The 27,831-nt window shown below is 43.7% G+C and overlaps 1 protein-coding gene across 1 annotated transcript in view; it reads left to right on the top strand.

Moving 5' to 3' along the window:
• The first annotated feature begins 680 nt into the window (after positions 1-680).
• PPP1R14C (protein phosphatase 1 regulatory inhibitor subunit 14C) overlaps positions 681-27,831 on the top strand; it is a 54,186-nt gene continuing 27,035 nt past the window's right edge. The window contains exon 1 of the mRNA XM_068402540.1: positions 681-1,125. Within this exon, the coding sequence (XP_068258641.1) occupies positions 838-1,125 (288 nt within the window). The 5' untranslated portion in view covers positions 681-837. The remainder of the gene's footprint in view (positions 1,126-27,831) is intronic.

Genomic DNA, 27,831 nt, shown 5'->3' with positions numbered 1-27,831 from the left:
CCTCTTTGCTAACAGGGATGGTCCAGGGCCTCTAAGCAGCGCCTGCGTTGTGTTGGCTGCTTGCTTGCAGTCACAGGCACATTTTGGTGCATGGGATGGACCATTGGTGATTTCACTTGGTGCCTCCTGACAGACACAGAGCTGCTGAAAACACTAATGCTAACCGGTGCCTTTTAGAAAGAGACAGCCATCTCCAAATGGCTAACTGTTACACTATTTGCTCTCTGTTTGGGTTCACTGCCCTGAAATCACTCATCCCCCTCCGAGAGAAGAAAACGATCGCATTCAGCGTTTTAATGCTGCAGATACACAATATTCATAAACGTCGTGTGCATGACGGGGCAATACTGCGTTTCCTCAAAAAAATAAAGCCCTAAACTGCCCAGCAGCCGAAGTCGCTGGGGAGCCTCTGCGGAGGGCCGTGCCGCGGGCACACGCCGCTCCAGCTCCCGGGACAGCGGGCAGCAGCCGCCCGCGCCGCGCTGGCACCGGGCCGGCACAGAGGCTCCTCCGCTGGCACTGCCACTCCCTCGGGGTGCTCCACGCTCCGCTCCGCTGCGAGGCAGGGGCACGGTGCCAGGGCGCAGGGGCTGGCTGGGGCGGTGACGGGCGGGGCGTGCCGCGCCGCGCCGTGCCGCCCCTCAGGCTGTCCCCGCCCCACGCCGATTTGGGCCCAGCCCTCCCGGCGGCGGGGCCGGGTGCGCCGCTGTGCCATGAGAGGCTTTAAACGGCAGGTGCGGGGGAACGAAGCACACGCGCAACCGGCGGCTGCTGCGGCCCGGCGGTAGTGGCGGGCGGGCGCCTTTCGGCTCGGCGGGAGCCGCGGCGGAGCGGAGCATGTCGGTGGCGACCGGGGGCAGCGAGGCGGCGGCGGCAGCAGCGGGCGGGGGCGGCGGGAACCGCGTTTTCTTCCAGAGCCCCCGCGGCGGCGGCGGGAGCGGCGGCTCCTCCGGCGGCTCCTCCCGGGAGGACTCGGTGTCGGCGACGGCGGTGCAGGTCCAGGTCCAGCAGCGGCGCCACCAGCAGGGGAAAGTGACGGTGAAATACGATCGGAAGGAGCTGCGGAAGCGGCTGGTGCTGGAGGAGTGGATCGTGGAGCAGCTGGGGCAACTCTACGGCTGCGAGGTGTGGGGCCGGGGCCGGGGTGGTGGGGTCCCCGGCGCGGCTGCTGCCGCCGCAGTCCCCTCGCCCCCGGCATCCTCCTCCGGCCCGAGTCGCGTTTCGGCTGCGGACAGGGGAGAGCTGTCACCGCCACCTCCAAATGACATTCCCGGTCCGTCGCCCCTTCCCTGCCGCCGCCCCGCGCCTCCGCGGTGCCCCGCCGCGGGGAAGGTGGAAGGTGTCCCCTGTCCCATGGTGGAGGGGGAGAAGGTGTCCCCTATCCCGCAGAAGGGGTGCCCCCCGTCCCCCCCGAGGTGAATGGGAGGGGACCGCCCTTTGGGGACAGGCGGCGGCTACCACACGGCCGCGCGCGGAGCGGCCCCTTTCCTCCCGGCGGGCCCCAGCGGCTGCGGCAGGTCCGGGGGTGTCGGGCGGGGGCGGGTGCCCGCCGCCGTGCTCCCCGGAGCGGTGTTTCGCCGGGAGCCGCCGTCCCTGCGGCTCCCCCGAGCAGGCCAGGCCGGGCCGGGTCGGGGTGCGGAGGCGCCTTGCCCGGGCTGGGGGGTGTCGGTCCCCGTTAGACGCGAGCTGGCCATGCGGTGGGGCGCCCGCCGGGCCGGGGGCGAGAGCGGTGTGCTGCCGGGAGCGGGGGAGGAGGAGGAGGAGGAAAGGGCTGTGCGGAGGCGGCTGTTGTGAGGAAGGACTCCGATGCGGGTACGGTCCCTGCTAAACCATGGTTTTGTGTTACCCCGGCCTCCGGGAACGGGGTGGGTGCTAGCCAGGAAATGTCAACGAAGATCATTAGGATGAGAATCGGAGATACTGGGGGGTGGTATCTAATTTGTAGGTATCAAACCTGTTCTTCTGTTACTCTGTGCAAAAAGTGAGCGTTGCCAGAATGACTTTTCTTCTGTAGAGAACAGGAGGATTTTTCAAGATTATTCATAGGCATGGTAACTGTTATCTTCCATATAGAGATGACAATGTTGTAAGTAATGGAAGTAGCAGTACTTTGTTTTGTCAAAGCTCCATTAGAAATGTAGACCTTCTAGTCCCCAGGGTATCCTACCCCCTCCCACCTTGAGTATTTACTGTTATAAAGGATCAAAATGTTAGGTCTGAACTGAGGTTTGCACATACTTTTCCCATCAGTAGTCTAATTCACTTTTATTAGAGGCTTCTGAAGTGAGATTGGTTGAAGCCAAATGTGATTTCTGCAGCTAACATCTCTGGAGCCAACATCTCACCCCAGGGCTCCTGGGTGTTCTCGAGCTGTGAAGGCAAGAGCTTGACAGCCCCTGAGGTGCAGGCAGATGTGAGGGCCTAAATAACCAGGCCTGAATATCTAGGACGTATATAATACAAATGTTTGAAGAAACTTGTTTTCATTTCAAAACCAGTTTATCAGCAAATTTGTCAGAAGGACTTGCCCTCATAAAAAATGTGCATGTGACAAGTTAAACCTCCTTAACCATTCACATCCATGAACTAAGGGAAGGAAAGGTATAAATGGAAACTCTGGTTAAAAATAAGCAGTTGTTACTCTTCACCTTGGTGTGACTTGCTTCACCAGCCTCGTGATTTGTTAGACCACATAGCCTGTATGGATTTCTTTGAGGTCAGATGTACTTAAAACTGCTTGCATGAACTGATGATTTTGTATCTGCATGAGCTAATAACATAGTTAGTAGCTGGCCTACTGAATCTATTGCCTCTGGTTTGTCTCTCATTATTCAGAAACACCAGGCCTGTTTGGGCTGTGTGCTTTTGACATACAGGCATAGTTGTTCCATGTGTAAGAAAGGATGTAATACATGGGACCAAACCAAGGTCCAGAGGTTTTATTGCTGCTCTTTACAGTATTCAAATAACTGGCTTGCTGGTGGAAAAAAAATCTTTCATTCTTTTCCTTACTGTGGTTGCTGCCTCTGACTGAAATAGAAGGAGGTCTGCATTAGAAGGAGGGCTCCCCATTAAGATGGGGACCATATATGGCTGCATAAAAAGAACTTTTTTGACAATTCGGTTTCTAAGGTACTTTTCGGGTAAAAAATGGTTTGACACAACATATGAAAATGTTTTTAGCTTTGAAGATTGAGGGCAAAATGTTTAAGTCGTCTTCTGCTCTTTGCTGTTATGCATGAGCTCTATCCAGTGTCAGCACAGATGACAGTAGTGAAAAGGTCAAGCAATTAATATGCTATCAGAATAAAGTTGAAGATGCATGATGAGTGTAGTGATTAAAGACAATAGCAATTTAATGCAAGATGCTTTGCTTGGATCTGCTTGAATTACTTTTAGGCTTACAGATGCCACTCTCAGGCTGAAACTTCTCAGGCTGAAACTTAATCGCCTATGCAGACAGTTAACAACCCTGTCTGAAGGCAGGTTGGGGGGGGGTGGGGATTGCTCACTTTAACTTATGTGAAGATCTACCATAACTTCGTGATGCAATGACACTTAAGCTCTGAAACAACCTGAAATCTTCCAAATAGGCAGAAATAGCTATTGAATTGCTAATCCTGGAAGAGCTAACTGGTGTCAGTGTTTCCTCTATATTCTGATTTGGAGCTCTGTTTCTAAGGGGCAATGTACTCCATTCCTGGGAAGAGCAGAAATAAGAAAGTAGAGTGTGCTTGCAGTGGTGTGCACTGAAAGTCTGCAAGAGGACCTGGGTGTCTCTTTGTGGGACTGCATAAATGTAGTGCCTGCCCACTGTTTTCCATTTAAATAATGTTTTCTATTAAATTATGCTGAGATCCATCAGTAAGTGGGCACTTGCAGAAAGACTCCCTTTATTCAAAGCTAAACGTGTATTCATAGTTTCTCAAGTACTTGCAAGTTAAGTCAGCTATAAGCCTGTCTTGGCTTGGTGACAAAGTTTAGGAGATGAGGTTGGGAAATAAGGAGACAGATTTGTTTGTGTTCTTTTTCTAGTGGACCTTGTCTTTAGCAGTACAGTCTTAGTTTTAAAAATTGGATGCCAACCAGGATAATGGAGCTGAGGGGGAAGTGGTTTAGAAAGAGCTCTTTGAGACTATTTTTAATGCTGACCCCAGACTGTGATACAGAGATCAGCTTTAGAAAGGTTACTTCCACATGGTGCAGACTTTAGGGATAAAAACTGGTCTGAATGGTAAAGGGTTACTAAGGCAGAAAGCTTTAGTAGGACTGGAGGCTCTTAAGCAGCATTTCTTTGGCACTAGAAACTGTCCAGCTAATGAAGGCTGGTCAAGTGCTTCAGGTGAGCATCAGTCTGGCTGTTTGCTCCTGGAGCTGCTTAATTTAAAAAAAATGAAGTTTTATAACCTGTTCATATTGGTTTCTATGAATGCTAGAACTGGAGGTTGTGGTCACAGATTTGTATATTGAAAATGCAGCGCCTTAATCGTAGGACTTGAACTGACTTCAGTGTTGACCTTTATTAGGTACCTTGCATCTGTGGAGAAACTATTTTTAGAAACTTAATGCTTTGGGCTGAATCCATTATTGGTTAAGAATTGCTAAATAATGCTGCACAGAACAACCTACATCATCACTATTCATTCCCTAATGGTTTGCAACTTTTAGTTCAGCATGAAAGTGATGATGGTCTAGTTTTCCAGATGTATGATCTATGTTTTGTGCACCTGCCAAACTTGTACACCTTTATATATGAGAAAAAAGGCCACTGGATTTGTCCCCAGAAACCATTCAACTTTACAGGTGAATTACTGTGCTCAGGGGTCCTGTCTACCCACAATTACAGCATTTGCTATAAATGGCGGAATGCTGATGGAATGAGCGCATTGAGGGCATACAGATTTTTGCACAGTCTTAGTAAAAAATGAAGAAAGATTTTGCTTGTGCTGTGGGTTTTTTGCTGAGTATTTTTTAATGTAGAGACATGCATGTACAAATCAGATGAGCCCTTACACTTTCCACTCTAAAAGTTGAATATAAGACTTACCTTCTAATATGAGATAGTGATGAGCTTAGTAGGATAATCAACTATTTTATTAGAGTATGTCTAATCATGTATGGACATCGGTGCTTGGCAAAGGATATAATGTTGGTTTGGAAGTAACAGGGAATTATGTCCAAGCTTACCCCTTCTCCATTCCAGGGCAAAATACCCTGGAATTCTGTTTAAAAATTTTATGTGCAAGAAAAAAAAAATAACTGGAAGAGCTGCCCATAAAAGCCCCTCAAGCATTTCCTTTAAGAGTACAAAGGCATGCCAGACTGACAATTGTCATGTGTAGGATTCTCTTTCACCTCCTGGTATGGGTACTGCAATGGCATGAAGCTCCAAAAGGAATAAGGGATTTCATGTCGGCAGGACCATTTTGTGGCCATTAGTTGGGGAGGGGGGGGGGGGGGGGAAGTATTGGGGGGGGTGGGGTATGGGAGGGAAGGGAGCAATTTAACTTGGTCCTGCATGGGTTGAGCTCCCTTCCTGTGGGTGCTCTGTGACTGCTGTGTTGGAGAACACCCTCTCAGGCTGTCTTCATGAAGCTGCTGGGATATGCTAAGTGACAGCTTGTCCCTAACATAGCATCAGAGTCTGTTGGTCTGTACACCCTTCAATTTGAACTGATTGGTGCTAGACAGGAGACAAGAGGAAGGCCCTTAGCTGGGTTGGAGAGCTAGGTCACAAAAGTAAAAACTACTTATTCCTCCCTTTCCTCTCTTACCGCAAAACTGTGTTGGCTGTAGTGGCAAAGGTGTAAAAGGTGGACTGAGGGTTGTGGGTAAGCTCTGAAAAATGAGCTGCCTTGACTGTATTCCCAAATATTTTTTCAATACTGAATCCAGCTGCAGACTGATGGATATTGATGGTCTACCAAGAGCAGTGCTGTGTATGCTGAATAACTAGACGCTGTACAGGGTTTCAGTTCCTCTGTGCATTTGCATACAAACTGGCATGTCTTGTGATTTCATGGACTCAGTTGCAGCTGTTTCTCTCCCTGCTATTTGGAACTGTATTTATATGGGGCACTGACCTTCTGCACAGCATGGACCACCTTCTCCAGCCCACTCCCTCACGGATCAGTGGCTCTGCGCACCCTGCAGATCCTGTGTATCTGAGGCAGTTGCTGTGGTTACCAGTGATCTGTTTTGCTCCGAGTTTGGAAGAATGCGGCATAAAATGGTGCAAGGACTTCAGGGCCAAACACTTCCTGTCCTTTCCAAAACAGCCTGGTCAGCATGCTGCTAAGGCTGCCATGTAGTGATGTGGATCTGATGGTATGATCAGGTACTACTTATTCCTCAGGCTATGGTGAGGTAATGTTTGAAATGCATTATTCATTTCTCAGAAAGGTGTTTGGTAAGGAAATCCACTGAATAAAATGCTGCAGAAACCAACTTTTGCTGACTGTCTGACTCTTTGAAAAGACTTCCCCTGACTCTGAGCAAGATCTCACAAATAGTAATTGTGTGTGAACTCCTTTCTAAATGGATCAAAAGTGGAAAGAGGCTGAGAGGGGTCTGAGAATTAGGGAGTGTGTTGCTCCTTTTAAAAGGGTGAGAGTCAGTAGGAAGCGTAATAAAGGATTTATTTCTTCAGGAAATTGAGTATTACAGTCTAGATGCATTGGAGTAAAGTACTTGGACATCCATCAAATTGCTTAGAAATGTATTTGGATTGTTTCTTTTGGACAACTGTTACTGATGTCAGATCTTCACGTTGCACGGCATGAACTTTGGAGCACTCTTTGAGGGCAGGGATGCTGCTCAACATACCCATGTCAGATGAAGGGTTGCTGTGATCAGAGACCTACAAAGGACACAGGCAACACTGGTGTAGCGAAGGCTTCTTATATCATGTAGCAACCAAAGAAAGGCACTTGAGTCCCAAGAGGAAGCCCAAAATGGCCTATAAAAATGCGTGTTGCTGTAAAAGAACCCTTGTAAAATGCATGCTGCTGCTTTCAGAGAAGGAGTGGGCTTAAATACCTCTGAAGGTGCCAGGCACCTGATGGCGGTGAGGCCAGAGCCTTTTGTCTCTAAATGTGCTGCTTAAAACTCTGATCTTAGGTTCTAAAGACCCTAATCTAGTAGGAAATATACCACCATTCAGCTACTTTCTTCCTTTTTTACGGGCAAAATTTGCACTACATCTCAAAGGAGTTCAAGAAAATTATTTTTCTACTACTTGAGCTTTGTGTAGTCTGGATGTCATTTCTGCACTGGTCGTGGTTCAGTGTTTTATCTGAAATAGCATCAATATTCTTGACTTCTAATTTAGAAGCTTTGCAACATAAATCTTCATCTTCCATCAGCTATTCCATAGCAAATCTTTTGTCATTTCCCTCTCAGTTCAAGATTCAACTGGTCTGTTTGCTAAAGCAGTAGGTGTGGTTGTTTTAGAACAAGGCAAAGAAATAATTGATTGCTTACATCACTTAAATTTTTATAATTGTACTTATTAAAAACAGTAGCGTTCACCTTTGTGGCTACAAAGGCTCTTCTGCCTTTAGGCAAATTGCTTTACATAGAGTCAGTGCTTGATTATCCAGGCTAACGAGGGTGGGGAGTGGGGAGGGGGTGGTAGAGAGAACATGGATACAATGGAAAAAAAAATGGATTAAAAAAAATAATTGTAAACTATGCTGCAAATCATGCAGTGAACATCCAGGTAAAGGGGGAAGAGGGGGAATCAATTATTAATCTACCCCTTTCTCCCACTCAAGTTCATCACACAAACTCATCTACATTGCTTTTGGACTTGAGTCTAGCTTGGATGTGTCTGTACTTGTAGCACAAACTACAACATGGATGATCTATACACAGATAGCTGAGAGCTGGTTATGTTGTGCTTTGTTGAAGACATTGGGCTGACTCGTGCACTGTCGGTCCCTTGTGCCCCTGTATTCAGACAGGGGAAGTCAGAGTGGGGTCTCTCCTGTTATTCTCATAGCTTTGCATTGGCTGACCTAAACTGTGCTATGGCAGGAAATGCCTGAAACAAATCCCAGTTTAAATGCAGAAAATACGTATTTCATGGCACATCTGCCTCCCCTTAAAAGGCATAGGGAATGCTTCTAAATAGGTGTTATTTCTAAATAAAAAGATGTTCTACTTGAAGTAAGACTTCATTTCACAAGTAGTGTGATAGGTTAGGGTTGTCACAAGACTAAACTAATTCTGTTGACCCATGCCTTGCAAAGGCTGGCTGAACTCCCGTTTGCATTTTCATGGCTCTCTTTAGATTAGCTTATGTCCAGCCACTTAAAAGGCACTGTACTGGGCCCTAGATCCAACCAAAACCACCTGAACAATTTTGTAGTGCATATTACTGTACAGATGTGTGAAGCAGCTCTCTGAGAGTACAGGAGATGCTGATGGGAAAGAAAAAAAAATGCTATCCTGTCTCTAACCTGATTCAGTCTGAATTATGGTCACCTTGTCTCTTGTCACCACAGGTGATAAAGCAGCAGCAATATCAATCCATTTTTCCAGCAGCCTTACGTCTTGCCTGCAGTATAAGAAAGCCAAGTTCTCATTTTTCCCTTCCCTTTTTATTTACCTTCCCTCCATCTAACTTGAGAAACTTCTATTTGACAGCACAAATTGGGTAGGTTAGACATGGCCATCCATCTGTGTCACTGCAACTTTTGGCTGCCTGTCGTAAAACATTGGCAGTTTCTTTTGCTGTCCCCTTGTGTGACACATGGAATTATGAAAGTCAAGATTTCTAGAAGTTACTAATGTTGGAGAAGGGGGTGATAAAATCTTAATTGTATGCAGTCCATACAGCAGCACTATGACTATATTTCAAAGGTAAAATAAATTTAGCCTGTTAAAGATCTTCTTGGAACAAGGAATTGTTTGGGCAGAGGTGCACACTGAAACAAATCAAGTCTTCTTTGAAGTGATAAGTATTTAATTCTGAACAGCAGAACTGTTACCTTCCCTCCCACTCCCTGCCCCTGGGAGTGTGGTATCTATTCTAGGAACCAGTTCAACATGGTATCTTAAACTATTTTCAGGGAACACACATATCACAGCCCCAGAAGGCATCTTGTATTTTTTCAGTCCATGTGATATTTATCGGTAGCGTGGATCTAGTGGATCTAAACCTAGAGAAAAATCATAACATGTACTATAGGTCTTTAATTATTAGAATACTGGTAGCTTAATTAATTCAATGTGATACTGTTCTGCATGTGGAGCAAAGCCAGTACAAAAGATAGCATTCATTTAAAGTGGCCTAATGGTAAGTAAGTAAGTAGCTAGCTTGTGCAGTGGTGCTAGTCTACAGGTGATGCTTCCAGTGGTGACTGAGAAGAGTTCACCATTCTCAGTGTGCTGCCAGCAAGGGGATCACACACTTCATGCCTATGTGTTGGACTTCATAAATGCAAATAATGGCATAATCAATGCCTAATGAAAATCTTCTTAATCAGATTGTCTTAATAGGATTACTTTCCAGAACACAGAATTGGGAAGGATCTCCTAGGTCACAGGGTCTGCTTTCTCACTTGCAGATACACTCTTTGCATTTGATACCATTTTTTAATGGAGTAACTTGGTTATATGATGTTTCTTTCCACATTATTTCATAGATTTAAATATACCTTTTAAATCTTTTAGACACTAGGCTCTTTCCCACCCACAACATAAAATATGGAAAGACATAGACAAAAGACCAATGCTTGCTTGGGATGGGCTTGCCTGGACTTTCACTCTGGGGTGAAGTATAAATAGATTGTAAATGCACTTTGCTGTCTGTCCTTACTCTGGGCATCATCGGGCTCAGGTGATGACCACAGTAGAGGGGCAGAAGTATCAAGACAGTGATTCTGCTGCAGGTCGCTTACAACCTTATAACAAAATCTGTCTTTTGAGTAGATGTCTGCAGACTCTGGGAGAAATGTGCTCACTAATATTTCATGGAAATAATTGAGCAGTACTTGGAAAATATATGATGTTAGCTTCTTAAGATCTTAACTTATTTTAGCACTTGAATGATAACTTCCTAGAAGTAGATATCTAAATTAACTCTAGTGTGGTATAAATGATTTGTTCTACTTCAGGTGACTGATATATAACATTTTGACACATTTACTTTAAACACAATGCCTTGAGCTTTTACAATTGTTTGCTTTGCATTTTAAAAGATAATACCTGAAGCACATACTGCGTTTTTTTTGTCAGAAAGGAAGTCCAGATGTTCTGGAATAAATTCTTAGGTCTTTTTGGGTTTGTTATGCTGGTAGTAATCATGCCATTTTAGGCTTACTGTCTAACTCTATTTCTGTTTCAGGTGCACGGAGGCAAAACTGCTTAGTCTTTTTTTTTTTCTAAGAAAGTTAACAACTCCCTACATTTGGATTATGGTTTAATTCCTTCTCTTAATATTGAAAACTGAATCCTTTCTGAGTGCCAAAACTAGTGTTGTGAGGAGCACTGGTGGGAACTAGCTCGCTGGCAGCCGGAAACATCTCAGCTTTTACTTCAGCTGTCACTGTAATACTAGTTTACTAGTCTGTTTAGCTAAAGATTTAATTGACTTGCTTATAGGTATCCAGCTGCTATTTGTTTATCAAGACCAAACACTTACATGGAAGACTTGCTTTAGTGTCTTGAAGTAATTCTGATAACCAAAGAATGCATTTACATGAGGAAGCAAGATATCAGTCCTTCACTTTATAATCTGAAGGCTGTCTTGTCTTGGATTACCTGCAACGGAGGCTTCCAGGACTTCTGTAAAAGCAGACACCTGAACAACCTCTCTGCTTCGTCGTCTTTTTTGGTAGGTCTCTGAACACTTTTTTCTGTTCACTTTTTTAAAAGTTTATATCAGATTTCACCTCAGAATATGTAATGACTACATTTGATACTAGAATCATTAGCTCTTACTCTGGGTTAGTAGTTCATAGTGCATTGGATGTAGCAAGTGGAAGGAGGCAGGACCGGGTGCCAAAATACATTTTTGCTAATCGGACAGTGAGAAGAAACAGTGGAATCAAACAGGGGTCCCATACAATCTTTAGTTCCCTTCTCCCAGGCTTGTTGTCCTCAGAGGGATAGTCACAGCAGATTATCTGCTTCCTAGATCTGGAGCTGTTTGGTGAATTCATTTTAAAGATCCCTCAGGCATTCTTCTATCCTTCACAGTCTGGGGACTTGGCTAGAGAGCGAACTGGTGTCTCTGGCCCCTGGGGAAGAGGAGTGTCTGCTTTAAGGCGTGTTAGAACTCCTGCTGATACTTCTTGTCACCAGTGGACCAGAGCCAAAATGCATTGACTGCCAGTCCTTGGCCTGCCTGCTGCTCAAACTTAGCATCTTGGGGGAGGGAGACGTCTAGCAGTCATCACTGTGTAGAGCACACTGCTATGCCCAGGCACCACTTGAAAGAATGACTTGCTACAAATCATGAGAAGCTCTCCATATCTTACAGACTAAATTCCTTCAAGAAAACTATTATGTCGCTCCTAGATTCTGTAGGATGTGAGAGAACTTGTTTTAGTACCGCTGAATAAAACATTTTCTCGCCCCACAGAAGGCAGACTTCTTGTCTCCCATGTCAAACCTGACAGGACCTAATACTTCTGCATAAAGAAACACTGGCATTTGAAAACTCTGTTAGTCCAACCAATAACACTTCAATTGCCTGGTAAGACAAAAATGCAGTGAGAAGACCATGAGTGTGTCAGACACTTGATGTACCCATACTCTATGATTCTTATTGCAGCAATCAATTTACATGCAGCTTCGCAGCGTAGAGAAAATCAATACTGGAGACTAACAGATTATTTTTACAAGGCTGCTGAATCTGAGGTGAGGAGAACCGTTTAGAGGCTTCATTATCTCATGTGCTCTTTCCTTGTGTTCTTTCAAGTGTTCTGATGGAGTAATTAATCCTTGAAGTGCCCCAAGAGGCGAACCCACTTAATTGCACTGCTGTTTAGTCTAAATTCCCAGATCCTGTTTGGTTGAAATGTTTTCTTAAAGTGTATTCCTTGGGTCTTTTTCACCTTCACTCTTAAAATAAAGCAGTCAATCTGTCAAATTTGTCCTAGCATGGAGTGGTCTCAGTCGTCAGGGGTCACGCTAGGAGAATGTGGCTCCACCATGGGGTAAGTGAAGGAGAAAACTGATGAACCTCAGGACTCCTCTGAAGTGCTAGGTCATCACTTAAGAATCTTAAGCTAGAGCTGTATGAGTTTTATTCCTTTCTGAAAGTGGAATTGATCTTTCCAGAGGCTAGAAAGTCAGTTCCGAGCATGGTATGTGCTTTCCAAGTAGAGCCGTATTAGCACGGAAATGCAAGGATGAGGTGCGGTAACCTATAACTGTAGAAAATGCCCTGCGTGTTCCTCCTGTGTTGTCTAGCTGTGGAGGTCAGAGCACACTCAAACTTTGCTTCCATATAGTGCAGCTTGTTCTCACAAGCACTTCTTTTCTTAGACAAGAAGTCCTCTCTTCAGCTTCTCTGGTTCAGCATTGCCCTCCATGTGGTAGAACAACACAGTATGGGCTTAACTGTCACCAAACTATTGCATTCTTCCCAGATGCAGAATTGCATACAAATTGCAGGGAAGCAGTCAGCTGGGCTTCTGTTATTTGGAGGTGGAGGGTGACCTGCTACTGTGAATCAGGCAGAGGTAGGGATGTCCTGTGACTGCTATGTAGAAAGTCATTCCACTGGCATAATCCTCAAAGTTACCACCATTTAGAAAGCTCCTGATGGCTTAACTTACTGTGCCTCTCAAGGATGACTGTGTAACAGTGATTTAGCATACAACATGTATTTGCTAATACTAAACAATTTCTGCCCTGTGTGAAAGTGGATGATGACAAAAAAACATGACATGTCCTCCCTATCTGCTTTGGAGTGTTTTGTTTAACAGAAGTGGCAACCAAGCATAGACTTAGCATGTCCTATTTTTATATCGAGAACACGGTGCTTTGGAGACAGCAATTGATTTTTAACAAATGTTTTGCTGGGATTGGATCCATGTTGTGGGTATGGTTAGGAAGTGCCGAATGCTTCTGTCTTCTTATGCTTGGTGTAGTTTCTGATCAATGCCTCTTCTTCATTTAGCAATTTCATGCTCTAGTGATTCCTTTAGACTTCTGCAGAGATGCACAAATTAGACAACAATTCCTTAACCATGTTATGGATCTTTTTTGGATAAGCTGAAGTTGTTTTGACAGTTCAGTTATGAAAACAGTAAAATACCAGTGTTAGTACTCAAGAAGGGTAAATGAAGTCTAAACCTTACTGTGACTGGATGCAAGTTCATTCTCTATGCTTACTAATAACACGGCAGTTGCAGAGTGCAAGATTCTTTACTTTCTCTGCATAATGAGCAGAGGTGTGGGTTTTTCTTGGTGTGGGGTTTTTTTTTGTTTGTTTTTTTAAATTAACCTAATTGCTGAATGGAATGCCTGATGTCCTGTATTGTTATTGTAGTTCTTTTTGGGGAAACAGGTATTTTGGTGTCCTGAAATATTTTCCTGTAATCACATGTTCTCACCAATTAATTTTATTTTGTGTGGTGATAAAGACAATAGAGAGCTGCAGCCATCATAACAGGGGATTTACTTTTATTGAAGTTATGGGCACCATGACGTGTAGGGTTCTGAAAATTCAGAATCTCATGGCATTTGGTCTTGTATTTCTTGTGGTGCTTGTTTTCCATAACTTAGTAGCAATGGCATGAATCCCGGAGAATTTGCTGCTCCACCTTGTGTCTTGCCCACACCTCCACCTGCTGGCTACATCCCTGCTGTTACTGCCTGTGGCTCTGGGGTAGTTTACCCTATTAGGATGTATACCACAAGACAAATCTCCTGCCTTGAGAACTGCTCTGAATTTTAAGTACTTGAGAGGATGGAGTGGTTTGGGAACTCTTTTGGGAACCCTTGTCCTAGAAAGTGCAAAGGCTGCAGTTGTTGATGGGGCTCTGAGGAGATGAAGATTTTCCTACCCTTCTTCCACGTATTTATCCTGCCAGCAAGTGGAGAGCAAGTTTGGTGCCAACAAGTTCTGTGCTGTCCTACACACCATGTCTTTTATTAGTGGAGAATAAATACTCCTCTCTCCTCTAGAGCTTGCTTCCATCCATCTCTGTAATAGGCAGTAGAAGGATATCTACTGCTTCTGAACCAATGGGAAGTGTTGGGTTATCAGGGCCAGGTAGGAAGAGGTTGGAGAAGCAAAGGAGAAAATGGAAAGTTGGGTGGACCTAAAGAGGCAGAAGTAAGGTAGAGATGGTGGAATACATATAGAAAGCCTATGGTAGGCTGCCTGCATTGTGTCTATGTTTTTCCATGTTCTTTCTTTCACTAGTGGGTACGTCAGATCCAGGTATGTGAATATGTCTCCTTGCCTAAACTCTGCTGGCTTGCTTCTAATGGCAGGAGTATGGGCAGTAGAAGGTGCCAATTTGATTAATGTAAGTAATTATTCAGTAGCCTGCTTTCTTCCTGTGTCCCCAAGTCCCAGATTCAGCTTGTCCTCTTCTGTCTTTCTGTTCTTCATTAGACTTCAAAGACTCAGAAATATTCACAGTAGTGGAAGAGAGAACTTCAGAAGTCTGGGGTTGTAGGAACAATGACATTGACAGTAGTTAGAAGTTTGCTTCTCTTGCTCTAGAGGCTGCTTTTGGGACAAGTGGGTACTGGGATTTTGTATTTTAGTAACTTGTTTCAATAATGTTTAAAGCAATGCTAGTACTGGAGAGTCCACTGGAAGTGGATTAGAGGGAGAAGTAATACGATCACTATCAACAACTGCTGGTGTTGCTACAATTAAGTGAGATCTGTACATTTATCTCTGAAGGCACATGATGTACCTAAATGCTTCTAAAGAATTTGTCCGATGTTTTTTTGTAACTTGTGCATCGGATCTGGGCAAGTGTTTTCAGGTACACTTGTGCAGTTGTCACCTCACTCCAAGCCTATCACTAACAGGTGAAATGGTCTTTGTAAATGGCTTTTCCTCAGACTTTTCTGGGCTGACAGGCGTTCAGTAAGGTAAATTGTTGATGTCTGTAAGGAGTTTCTCATGGAACAGGAACCACCAGGCCCAAATGTCTGAGATACAGGCTATAGCAAAAATGAAATAATGACAGGTTTGAGCTCATTTGCTGCACTTTGTGCCTCTTAGAGGCATATTATGAGTAAAATTTTGAATAGAAGCAATTTTCCACTCACTGAGCCCAGCTTAACACTTATTTAATTTTAGTACTCCAACTATGGTACAGTGTTAGAAAATGATGGTCTTTTTAGTCTCAAAGTGACCTGTTCACCCTGTCACATTATGGCATCTCCTGTTATTCTAGACTAGGACTATTTTCTCATCCATTTGATTTTTTTTTTTTTTTTAAATCTTTACAAAAAGGCAAAAGCTGAACTATACATACAATTATTTCCACAGTGCTGAACAGGAGCACTAGGAATGTGCTTCTGAAACACTGCAGCAGACAGGCTGGCTATGCCTTGAAAAAGCAGGTTTCTTCCCTTCTGATTTTCACAGCTGCAGTGTTCAGCATAAAAGCAGTGAACTTAAGAGTATGTCTGACTCTGTCCTTCCACACTGGCTTGTTTTTCACATTGACTCAGTCATGTACGAATTTTTCTTATAGCAGTCATCCAGGTTTCTGATTATTTTTTTTTTTTTTTTTTTTGCTTTTCAAGCAATCAGTTAGCAAATCAATATGAAGAAAGTTGCATTAAAACAAAGCCTGGGAATTCCTTGCCTCAAAAGACAAAATACACAGACAAGGCAAAAAGAAGGGAAGCCATCTGTAAATTAGCAAAGACTGGCTTGCAGAGGAGCAGTGCACAGGGCAGGTGGCTTTCAGCTCTGCTGCTGTGGATGAGGAGTCTTTGCTTGCTGTAGGGTAAGGAGAAGGGGAAGAATAATAGAAAGCAGAGGGTGACTGTTATAGGAGGGGAGTAAATATATGCAAAGACATGCCTGTTTGGCATTACTGTGACTTAGTGTTTGAGATGCTGCAGGAAATGAGATGTGGAGTAGAAGCTGGGGGAAAAGGAGTGTGATCTCTCCTCTCTCCTAATTTGTGATCCCTCCCCTCTCAAATCTTGTCATGCTCAGTGTGGAGCAGCAGCGATACTGAAGTTGACTTCTCGTCAAAGCATGGCTGTGGAGCAGTGGTACTGCTGACCAGGCTGGCTGGCAGTGAAGGAAGGAAAACCCGAGCACCTTTGGAGAAAGGTGGAAGGGCAGCAGCAGCCCTGCGGCTGGCTTACCCAGTGCCGGGCAGGAGGCGTTTCTTGCTTGAGCTCAGCTGGGGATGCCTCTGGTGCTGGCCACAAAACCAGTATTTGGTGAGAGATCTTGCTTGTCACTGTCCATGTTATGCAGTGGTCTTCCAGCGCTGTGCAGGGCCTGCGGGGGCTCAGGCACAGCGTGTGGCCATGGGCCTTGCTTCCTGTTGACCGGTGTGCTCATATGGCACCTGTACTGTGCAGGCTGCCTGGGCTGGGCAGGGCCAGCCCTGGGCATCGAGCACCTCCTTGGGGACAGGCTGTGGCCAGGCCAGGATGTGGCAGATGGCTCTGTGGGGCCCATGGCCGGGCAGGGCTGTGGGGACCTGGAGACCAGCCCTGCTGTGGCGTCACTGGCGTAGGGGCTGATGTGAGGCCGTGGGCTGTGGGTAGCCCCAGGAGTCTAGGCAGGGACAGTCAGGGCTGGTGGTGCCCCTGGGGCCCTGGCACTCAAGTGAGTTTGGCTTCTGGGACTTGCTTGCCTGTGAGCAGAACTCACTTTAGGATACTTTCTTATAAGAGCCTTTAGTCCTGGGTGTTTTTTGAGGGCGTCAGGGACACATGTGGGAAGTTTGGCCTTGTGGGGAGAGCTCCAGGCCTGGAAAACAGTCTGTAATGTGGGGGTGTGAGGTATGTTAATGTGGTGTGTCAGAGACTGGGCATTTGAAGATGTCCATGCAGACCCAGCTGTGTTATCATAACCAGAGCAGCTGTATGGACCCTGATGAGAAGATGTGTGTCACGCCATTAATTTAGTTTTTATGTAAAGACTTGTTTTTTGAAGCACCTTTGTTCAGCCATGAAAACCATTTAAATGTCAGTTTCTGGAATGATGTTTCTTATCTTAATTTCCTCATATCACAACTATTTGATATGCTGAAAGATTCTGCTTGCCACAGACTCAGTGCTGAGGACAAAATAGCCGTACAAGGCAGAGCAGGGGAAGGGAGGGGAGAGGAGGGGGCAGGCTAAGCCCAGAGCCCATGAATGCTGTGTGGAGGGACTGCAGTCCTGTTGGGGACTGGGGGCTGGCTGGAGGTGTTAAAAGGAGGAAAGACTGTAAGAGCCAGAGTACTATTTCTGATACAGTATTCCTCCAGAAGTCAGCCATGCAACCCCCTCCTATTGCTTTGTCAGGGAAGTGCAGAGGCAGATAACACATGATAAAAGAAGTACAGGAGCTGATGACTTTTCCTGTTTTATCTTCATAATGTTCAGAGTACTGCCTGACCTGCAAAGATTTCTGCAAAGATTCACGTAGGTCGGGGAAAAAGGATTAAACTTGTTGGAAAATAGTTTCTTTGCAGCAATGTAAGCCAGTCTTGGCTGCTGCTGTGTTAATGGTGCCTTAAAGAAAAGTATCAGCAGGCTAATGGCAGCTTTGAAAACAGAAACACACCCTGCTCCATCCTATCCATCTCCAAAGAGATGAACATTTCCAATCCTAATGATCCATTTAACTGCCAGTATTAAACGCACATCTCAAGAAAAATTATATGCAGTTAAAAAAAGGAAGAAGCCTGTTAATGTAACATTGAGGTTGTGTGAATGAGGACAGTCAAGCAACTGGAAGACAGATTTTTTTAAAACTGAGGTTAGTTTTAATTTGACTCTCACAGAATTTTATTCTTCCAGTTTCCCAGATATATATTTACATTACTTTAATTCTGAAGCACAGTCAGTCTCAAGTGTTCAAAGGTTAATGAACAAAGCTTCAGAACTAAGGGCTAGCTAAGTATTTCCTCCACGTCAGAGGTGGAAACCATCACTTTATGACTTGCCCAATGTCACACACATACTTCATGGTAAGATCCTACTGTAAGGTGGTTGGATTCATTCATCTAGTTTAATTGCAGGATTACCTTCATTCACTATCTGTAATTCTTGTTTCTTAAATGTGGAGCTCTTCACTGTTTTTGAGAACATACTTCCTTGTGAATCATAAACTTCTGCAGGCCCCGAGTAGCAGTCTTGTAGTGTACGAATGAATTTGATGTTCATTTGGCATGTTTCTTCTGTGTGCAAGATAGCCTTACATGGAAAACACAGCCAGATGCAGAGCACGTGGACTAACCTGGGCTCCCTGGCCCTGTGCACTTGTCAGGTGAATGGATCACTGTGTACCTAGGCACTTCAGTCCCATATGCCTGTTGCTAGGACTGACGGTGTCTTATTCCCATAGTTCTTTTGCTGTAGTAAACTGAGCTGCTCTTTGTTTCCCAGTGAGTTGTGGGAACTTGTCTGTCCTTGGGGCATGTTTTGAGGGGGAAGGGAGGAAGATATGGTGGGAACCACCAAATGACTAGAATTGCTTTAGGGCTGTAATCAAAGGGTTATAATCATCAAAAGGTGGAAGAGTACCAGCCCACAAGTAAGCAGCAGTGGGGTTTTTGCCTGCAGCTCCAAATAGGCCAGGGCGGCTGGGAGTGTAGCATGAGTACGTCTTGTGTGGGTAGGAGCTCATTTGGCCTTTACTCATGCATGAGTAAAGGCCGAAGCTGACTTGCTGTAAAACAAAGTGTTAAAAGAAGGCGAGAGTAGTTTCTTATGAATAAAAAGTCAAACAAGACAGATACCATTGCCTTGGCTGCTAGGGCAATGTGAAGATGCTTTGATGTAAAACTTTTGCCCAGTGCTCAAGACAACTCTTACCACCTGAGCCAGATTGCCAGGTTGAACGTGTATATAACATAAACCACCAAGCTGCGTTTATCAAGGGATGAGTAATTTTTAACTGCAACTTTAACTTACCCTTACTTGTTCCTCTGTATATTTGGAATATTTCTTGTAGATTGGAAACTGTTACTTCTCCTCTGGCTTTATCTGAAGTATTTCAGGATTTCACATGAATATTCCCTATTTCAGTGTAGACATCCTGGATTGTCTCCATTCTGGCTCTGCGGGGCCTTTTCTCTGTGTGTATTTTGTTTATTTGTTAAGAACAACACCATGTAGGAACTTAAAAGTTAACCTGCTTTCCTTACTGTCTTTGCATAAATAGTCATCAGAGCTACATCTGAAACCACAGCAGGAAATGAGTTCTGGTCTGCATAGAAACAGCAGGTGAAACTGATGTCCTAATTTTTCTAATTAAGCACGTAATTATTTAACCCCTCTGGATTGGAAAATGGTGTTGCAAGTTTGTATTTTGGTTTTGAATATTTTTGTGTTACAAAGTGTCCAATGACTTGGCTTGTCTTTATCAGTGGTCGATGCCAAAGGCATTATGTGTAGGATCTTCAGTACTTTTAAAGTGGAATACACATAAGAGTACTATAGGCACAGCTCATCTACTGCTTGCAGCTGTAGGTAATACAGATTTTAAACAAAGGACTACTGGATATATTCCATTTTAGTGAGTGGCTTCTGCCACCTTCTTTTAACTCTCTATTCCGTAGTCTGGTTGAAAAGCTTGGGTTAGACTCTTTCCTGGTTGTAAAACGATCCATGGATGCCTATATTCTGCTGTGCTGAAATGACCAGGCAATGGCAGCTGCATCCCTTCCATATTCAGTAGATTTTATCCTGTGAACCCTTGTTATGGAAGGTAGCACTGCTTATTATGAACGTAGTATTTGTTAGGTTCCTGACTCCTGTGCTTGGCACCATGTGTGCAGAACAGGACTGACCCTTTGTGCTTTATCTAAGCTGCCTGCCTGTGGGAGGAATATGGGTGCAGTGTCCTTTACACGTATGTTCTACAAGCTGTGAAGATGGGTTTGAGGAGGTTGCTCCATCTTCTCTCTTCCAAACCATCTGGGTTTGGAAGAATTTGATGAGGATTAAAAGTAGATATTTGGTAGCTTTGGGCTACCAAACGAGAAAGTGAGGTCCTCAAACAGCTACTTTAGAAACATCTCAACATTTTTCTCTTCTTTATTTTCAGAAACCAGTTCTCCCTCCCCCAATCCTTTATGTTGTCTTTGAGCCAGCAGATAGAGACCTCTTAAATGGCTCAAGTTGTCCAAGCCCTCTGTCACAGGAGGGACCCAGACATTTCTTAAGCTGTTGCTCTGACAGTGAAGTTCAGTAAACAGGGGTGTGCATGTGTGGAAAGTGTGGTTGCTGCTGTTCCTGGAGGAATTTGTAATGTCTAACCATGTGCTCATTCTGGAGACATCCTGAAAGAGGTGAGGTGGGCTTTAAACTCTGCTTTCATTGGCCATTTGAATGATTAAGCAGGCTAGCACCAAGTGAAGGCTGGTGGGAAGGAGCTGATGATACCACCTTGTGCTGACTGGTATGACCCTGTGCCAGCCAGTGCCTCTTTGGAGCTAGCTTGAGAATGCTCTGGCTTGGGTTTGCTGGAGCAAAAGCTTGCCTTTGGAGGTTGCATATGTGTGCAGCCCAGCTCCCCGTAGTTGGAGGAAAAAGTCTATCCAGGAGATTGGATTCAGGCCAATTACTGCATGAGAATTTTCTCATGCTACTCCTATATTTTGGCGTGCTAACTCTCCCTGACCAGCTCTTGGAAAAGCACTAGTGTTTCTTTAGCATTTGAGGGTGTCAGACTACTCATCCAAACTTTTAATTTGAAACTGGGGTATTCTATTATTAGCTGTAGCCTGAAGTGATTTTCAAAATCCACCTGTCACTTTGGTTATGCTGACTCTTTCCTTGTTTTGTTTCCTTGTTCATTGATAAGAGAAAATATTAAAGAAATGTGCATCCCTTGCAGCTTGTGGCTAATGTGGTATGCTAACATGTTTTAGAATGCCTAAAAAGGGAGTTTTAAAGAAATCTGGTAGTGTAGGTTGGACAAAGTGATTCCATGCAATCGTGATGCTGCATGGGGAGTCCTATAAAGCTCAGGCTTTTAATTTGGGGGAAAAGATGTTTTGGGGCTACCTGAGCCCTGATTTACCACTACTGATTTTAAGAGGATCTTCTTCCACTGCAGAAAGTCTTCTGAGCTGGTGCTACAAGCTACTTAAAAGCTGAGCAGGAGCAGGTTATTTTTATGGGCATAAACACTTTTTTTCCAAGCACAGAACAGCTTGCTGAACCCGTTAAAATACAAATCCTGAAAGCTGCTTCTCTGGCCAGTGCCAGTTTGGACTGCCACTAGAACAGGTTTGGTTGTATTTTAAAGGCACCAAGTGTATTTGTTTCCATTATTAAGCTAAAATAGCAAGCTAAAAGTGTTTGGCAGAAAATCCATGTGTATGTGTCTTCTGCCATGCTAACTTCTATAACACTAGCTTGAAATTGGCCAGAGGGATAATGATATAACATGATTGATAACTGTAGAATTTAGCTACCTATTTTCACAAAACTTAAAGACCCCATGAGTATCTTCACTGATGGGAAGATGTTCATCCTTTATTAGATGGTAGTGAATCCACACAGGTAAGCTCTTATAGCTTCCTTTATTCTTAATAAGGGAAGAGCTTTATTTGGGCACCTGAGAATTAAGACATGAATTACAGGAAACCCATACTTCCTTAGCTCCAGTGCTCCCTAATCCTTGTCACTGTTTCTGCTCCATGTAAGAACAGACATGAAGAATCCAACCACAAATGTGATACGTAGCCCTCTTTGAGTAGCTCCTATGTTGGTCTCTGACAGGCCAGACATAAATCTGCTACTCATAGCAAATCATAGTGCCATCTTCTTATTTTAATTTTTTAGTTTTTGGGAGACAGTGTTCACTTTAAAGTGGATGTTGTCTAAAGGAAGTTACCTGTTAGTAACAAGTCAGACTTTGATATGAAACTTACTTTCAAGCTACTTGTCATCCACTGAATCTGCTTTGTTGATGTGCCATTTCATTGGCAGTCATTGCTCTTTTGTGTGCCACAGTGTAAAATAACAAACAAAAGAACAAAACAACTCGCCTCAAAATACCCGCCCAGACCCCAGTGGTCCTGGATGTTACCCTGGGAACTAGGTGAATGCTCTAGTTTGTTCTACAAGAAGTCTTGTGGAAGTCAACTGTTTCAGGATGCATTGGATGTAGTTTGTGCTGAAAAGTATTGATGACTGAAATCTTTTAAAGCACGAAACAACAGAAATATGAGACAGGAGCAGCAAGGAGCTTCCTCTCTTATCTTTTTTTCCCAGGGAGGGAAAGGGAGTGCCTGACTTTGATCTTATTCCCTTCCTTCCACCTGCTTCTGCATGCATGTTCATGCAGTTTCATGTCTGAAGACTTGATTATAGTCTCTGGTGTTCCTGGAATATCTCCCCTTTGAGAAAATCTGTAGGCGGAAATAGAAACAGGCCTGTGAGAATCTGGAGGAGCAAAGATTACAGGAGTTTTCCTCATGAACATGTTTGTGGCATGGCTGATCTCTACAAGGACTTCAAATATTAGACTTTGGATATTTGTAAGAAAAGTAGACAGTTAAAAATAATGCGATTGTTTAACACAGTATTATACTTTGAATTTGAAGTTCCTTTGAACTGGCTGTTCTGTATTAAACATAGACTAGCACACAACTGGTACTTTAAAGATGAGCAGGAGTGCTTCTGGATTCCTTTTGATGGCATCAGTTCTATATCATGACTGTGAGGTCAGACTCAATGGGGTTTCTGTTTGCAGAAAGTGCTATTACTCGTGGCTATAATTTTGTCCCTAGAATGGAAATAGGCTGCTGCAGGTATTTGGTCTATATGCAGGTGTTTTGCAGGCCTAGGTCACCTGATAAGAAGCTCCACTGAAGGACTTTATTTTGTATTGCTTGGAGTTAGTTCCTTATCTGTGCCCAATGGGGTAATGATGTTATGTTTCTTACACATACTTCACTGCCACCAAAGACTCTGGATTTGAATGTGTATGCCAAGTACAGTTTGTCAGTGAGAACACTGCTGTCCTTTACATACACCATTTTGTTTTAAGTTGCAATGTTTAACTGCTTGAAATTTTCTCCTGCATTTTCAATCCTATGTTTGATTTCAAAGGTGGAGTACTGTGAGAAGAATGCAAAATAATCAGCTCCTTGGCTAAGGTGTGCTAATGAGAAAAAGCCAAATTATGTTTAAGAACTGGAACAGAATGGATGCTCAGATTGTATTAGTTCCTTTTCTTGGTATCTGGAAGTAGCAAATAATTTTCTACGGAAAAGACTACTGCGCTATGTTCAGTAAATTAATTAAAATCTGTACAAGTTAAATGTTTAACTTGAGGCAGGCTAGGTTTGGTTTGGATTTTTTTGGCACTGAAATTAACATTTGTTGGGTGGTCAAAGTAGCCAGCTGGTCATGTGCATCTTTAAAACTTTTGATGTGTTTTGTTTGATTTGGTAGTAAAAAGTTTAGTCTTAAAATACAGTGTAACAGATGGAAAAACTAAATTACATTAATTGTGATTTGTAACATGCCTCTTTTGGCAAAGCACTATGAGTAATACAATCAGCCAGACTTTAAGACAGTCTGTACTTAGCTGCTTGTCCTGACTCAACCTTTACCAAGGTACACTGGTTAACTTTATCAAGATCTGAAGAAGGGCATTGGCTCCAGCTCTCCTGGACTAGGATAATGCTGTATGTTGACTTCAGGATCAAAAATAGTAGCAGTGAACTTCAGCTATTCCCAGAACAGGAGGATACAGGTCTTACATGCAGATATATGAGAGATACAATTAGTAAGATTCATCTGCCATGAGACAGACCTCTATGCTATAATTGCTTGACGTGCCCTTTATAGTCTCCTGTTGTTTACTGTAGATGGACAGTAGACATAAGAAGCCAGGTGAGGGAAATCCCAACATGTGAGTCCTGGGCCTTGGTAAAAAAAAAAAAGTCATTTTTGTAGCTTTGCTTTAAAATGTTGCCCAGCACAAATGATTCTGGTCAGATGAAGGTCTCAGTCTGGAAGATGGCTGCTTTTGAGTTAGGTATGACTGTTTACATACTAAGCAGCTTCATGTGCATGAATTTTGGTTGTCACATGATCAATGTGTTTGTTTAAAAGCAGGGAAGATGAAGAAAGGAGAAGGCTAAGCTCCAAGTACTTCCAGGATGCGAGATAGTGAAAGGAAAGTAAAACTCATAAGAATGAGTAGCTGAAGTGTGAATCCAGGTAAATTCTTTGAATGGTTCCTTGAAAGTGTGCCAGAGGCTAGAAACTAGCCAATGTTGTCCAGAAGGAGGAAACCCATGCTGTTACAGCCTTACCTGATGCTTGCTCAAGCTGATCTAGCTCCTTGCTGTAAATGTATTGTATTGGCTGAGTTCAAGATACAGAAATTTTGAGCCAATATTACACAAATCATGAGATAATTTAGACAAAGCTGATCTGTCTCTTGACTCCTTAATTTGTTTCACCAGCAGCTTCTGAATGATGCCAGCGAACTCATGATTAAAATTACTTTGGCTGATGCAGGAGCTTTTGCAAGACCAAGCAACTATGATTAGAGCCCTACTGTGATAGGCACTTAGTTGCAAACACAAATGAGAGATAGTACTGCCTGAAAAATGTGGTGCTGAGGTGTCTAGTGATGGTGACTGTAATGCACTCAAGTGAGCTGGTATAGGATCCATCTAAAAGCTGTTGGTAGTCTAAAGCTCTCATCTGATGTGGCTGGCCTCAAAGTAGCAGGCTAAAGATGAGGGCCATTTTGAACCCTGAAAAGGTTCTAGGTGGCAGAAGGTTTAACTGATGATATTTTGCTTGTGAACACAAAGGTGGCTTTCTAGAAGGGCACTTCAAGAACTTGCCTTTCATGAGCTCACAGAGATGGGAACATCAGCTCACTGGACACCCTCTAAAGACTCTGAGTTTGCAGTTTGTCTGTTAAGGGAGACTTCCAATTACTGTAAATATAAATGTTAAAATGCAGTAAGATATGGCATAATCAAACCAACTTCTAACTACAGGATTTTTGCAACACTATTGCATGTGTTCTGGGACCTGAAAGCCTCATTTTACCTTCTAGCCTCTCCTCATGAGGATTTACAGAGAACTAGGCTCAAAACTTTTAAATCCTAAGCAAACTTTAGCTACTTTAGCTAGATGTAGTGCTAAAGCAGAAGGCATGTCTTGTGCTTAGCCATTATATGGCCAGGGAGCAGTATGCATAGGTATTACCTGGGTTCCTTATGGCCCTGGGAGCAAAACATGCTGGCATTGTGATAGTCAATATGATAACCTGTGTAAGTAAGACTGAAGCCTATGGATGTAGATGCATGAGCGTTCGAGTGGTCAAAGTTTGCCTTAAAATATGATAAAATTTCACTTCTACCTTGTGCTAAGCAAACACATTCATTATTTGGTTGGCTCCGTTTAAGATGTTGGTCTGTTGTACTAGAGACTAAAAGTTAGTTGTTCTTAGTCTGCTGGTGTAGAGGTTCAGCTGCTTTTATGTAGGAGAGCAGAACTTCCCATCTTCAGGTAAACTGCAGCATACTTTGCTTGGGCACTATAGAAATACTGGTCTCCGTATTTGATGCTTCATTTCAGAAGAGTTCTGTGGAGCCCCAGGGCTGCATGTTTGTCATATTTGCTGGCTGATTTTGCTTCAGCTAGGATTAGGGCTGTCATAACAGTGCTCTGCTCTAAAACCACACGGTGTGCTTTTCTTCGGGTGAAACACAGAAGTTAAACTGTACCATCTGAAGGCCTTGGAGGGAAAGCCTGCTGTCATGGGAGGTGGTGGGGGAGGTGGAGGCATGCTTTTGTCAAAATGTGAACACTTGTCTCTGGGGTTGCCTCAGAACAAGGCCCCTACATGAATGTCTCTTGGTGAGCAGGCAGAGAGGCTGCCGTAGCAGGAAGAGGTGCATTTTAGCAGAACAAAACAAGGTGTAGCTGTGCACCCTGCCAGAAACCTTCTCTAACCTGGCAAAGCTGGTGCTGTTTGCTGAACCAGACTTCAGCTCTGATTATTTGTTCAGAACGTCTGTCTTTGTTGTGAGGATCAAAGTACTATCTGGAGGTATATGCGACATAAAGTGTCTGAGATTGCTTCACTGTTTAAGTGTGACAACTTTCTTTGGTGAAGAGCAGAAAATAGTTTGAAAATTGACTTGTTAACCAATTCATCCTTTTAAGTAAGACTCGTGCTGTGCTGGTCTCCCTGTTTGGAATTCAAAGGCTGAGGAGTTAATATTTGATTTCAGTCCTAGCTCTCCTGACTTAAGTGCTACACTTGCTGCCTTTTTTTTTAAGATGCAAACCAGCTGATTTCACAAGTCAGTGGTTTCTTAGTGTAGTGCAGATGATACAGGCTATTCTCACATTTCTGTGCCTTTTGATGAACTTGAGCATCTTTTAGGATGGGGCCTGGTGTGCTCTAAACTTCAGGATTGGAGCCTTGGGAAAGTTGTTAGTTTAATTTTGATTCTTTTGATGCCAGCTTTTCTAGGAGAAGAAACTGAACTGAGGTTGCTGAGACTTAGCTTAAAAATTTTGGAACTAGCAGAGAGCTGTTTGTGTCTCTTCATAATAGCTGGCCCTGACAGTTTAACAGAGCTTATTGACCATCTGCTTTGTCTAGTTTGCCACATGGCAGAGTAACAACTAAGCCAAAATACTGGCTGCACAATGTATTAATTAAACTACTTGCTTGTGAACACTATCAGGATACTAAATTGATTGATGTTGTACATTTAACTTGAAGAGTTTTGTCCTTTTCTTTGCTGCACTCACTGGATATTGAGCCAAAGAACGTAAGATAGGTGGTGAGAAAGGAGCTGTTTGTATGCTGGAGTCCCTATTTGTCGTCTTGCCCTCTGTCTTCTGTTGTGCATTCTCAGCAGATGGACCTGGAGTAAATTACAGTCTTGTTCCCCTGCTGCTACTTCTGACTGCTGCTCTTTGCCTCTCACAAAGCTGGCAAAAGCAACAGCTGTTTCATAATTTCCCTGTTTGAGGGGAGAAACATAGCAAGGGGAGGGAGGGAGAGATTGAAAGACTAGTCATCTTGCTTGCAAAGGACTAGAGAGAAATGTTCTTGTCTCTTTTTCAAGAGCCAGTTTCTCTTCTGAGAACAGATTTAATGTTCCTCAGTGCTTGTGTTCCTGGAAATACAATACATCTTTCTCCGAGGTGAGAGCAGAAGTTGAGAGCTTTAAGCAAATAACATTGGTTATGCCTGCGTATCTCTAGCTGGAGGAACCTGACTCTGGACTGCTTGTTGTGTGACTAATTCTGCTCAAAGGCACAGTCTCCTGGGAAAGCAGTTTTAAAATCTAAACTGTGCTGGTGGCAGAGACATACAACATGGTCTCTGAAAGGGATGTGGCAAGACTTTGGCAATAACTGACAACTATCTGCTTGATCAAGGGATGTGCTGTAGGTAGCATCTCTGCAGCTAGAAGCTGAATCCTGTTGAGCTTGTTATAATGAACAGATGGCTTGTTAATATGCTGTGCTGTGCTACAGCAAGCTGTGCTTCTCCAAGGCCTTGCTACGTATACTTTCATTGCAGAAATGTGTGTACAGATTCTTTTTCTTCTGGTAACTTTCTGTAACAACAGGTAACTGTTCATATGTATGTATATGTAGGTGCATATTTGTGGTCTATTAACATGCTTCTGAAGGGCTAGTGTATATGTATGT

Source organism: Nyctibius grandis, chromosome 1, assembly GCF_013368605.1.
Source record: "Nyctibius grandis isolate bNycGra1 chromosome 1, bNycGra1.pri, whole genome shotgun sequence".
Lineage (NCBI taxonomy): Eukaryota > Metazoa > Chordata > Aves > Nyctibiiformes > Nyctibiidae > Nyctibius > Nyctibius grandis.
The sequence above is the reverse complement of the archived record's forward strand: the minus strand, read 5'-3'. Positions and strand labels throughout refer to the sequence as shown.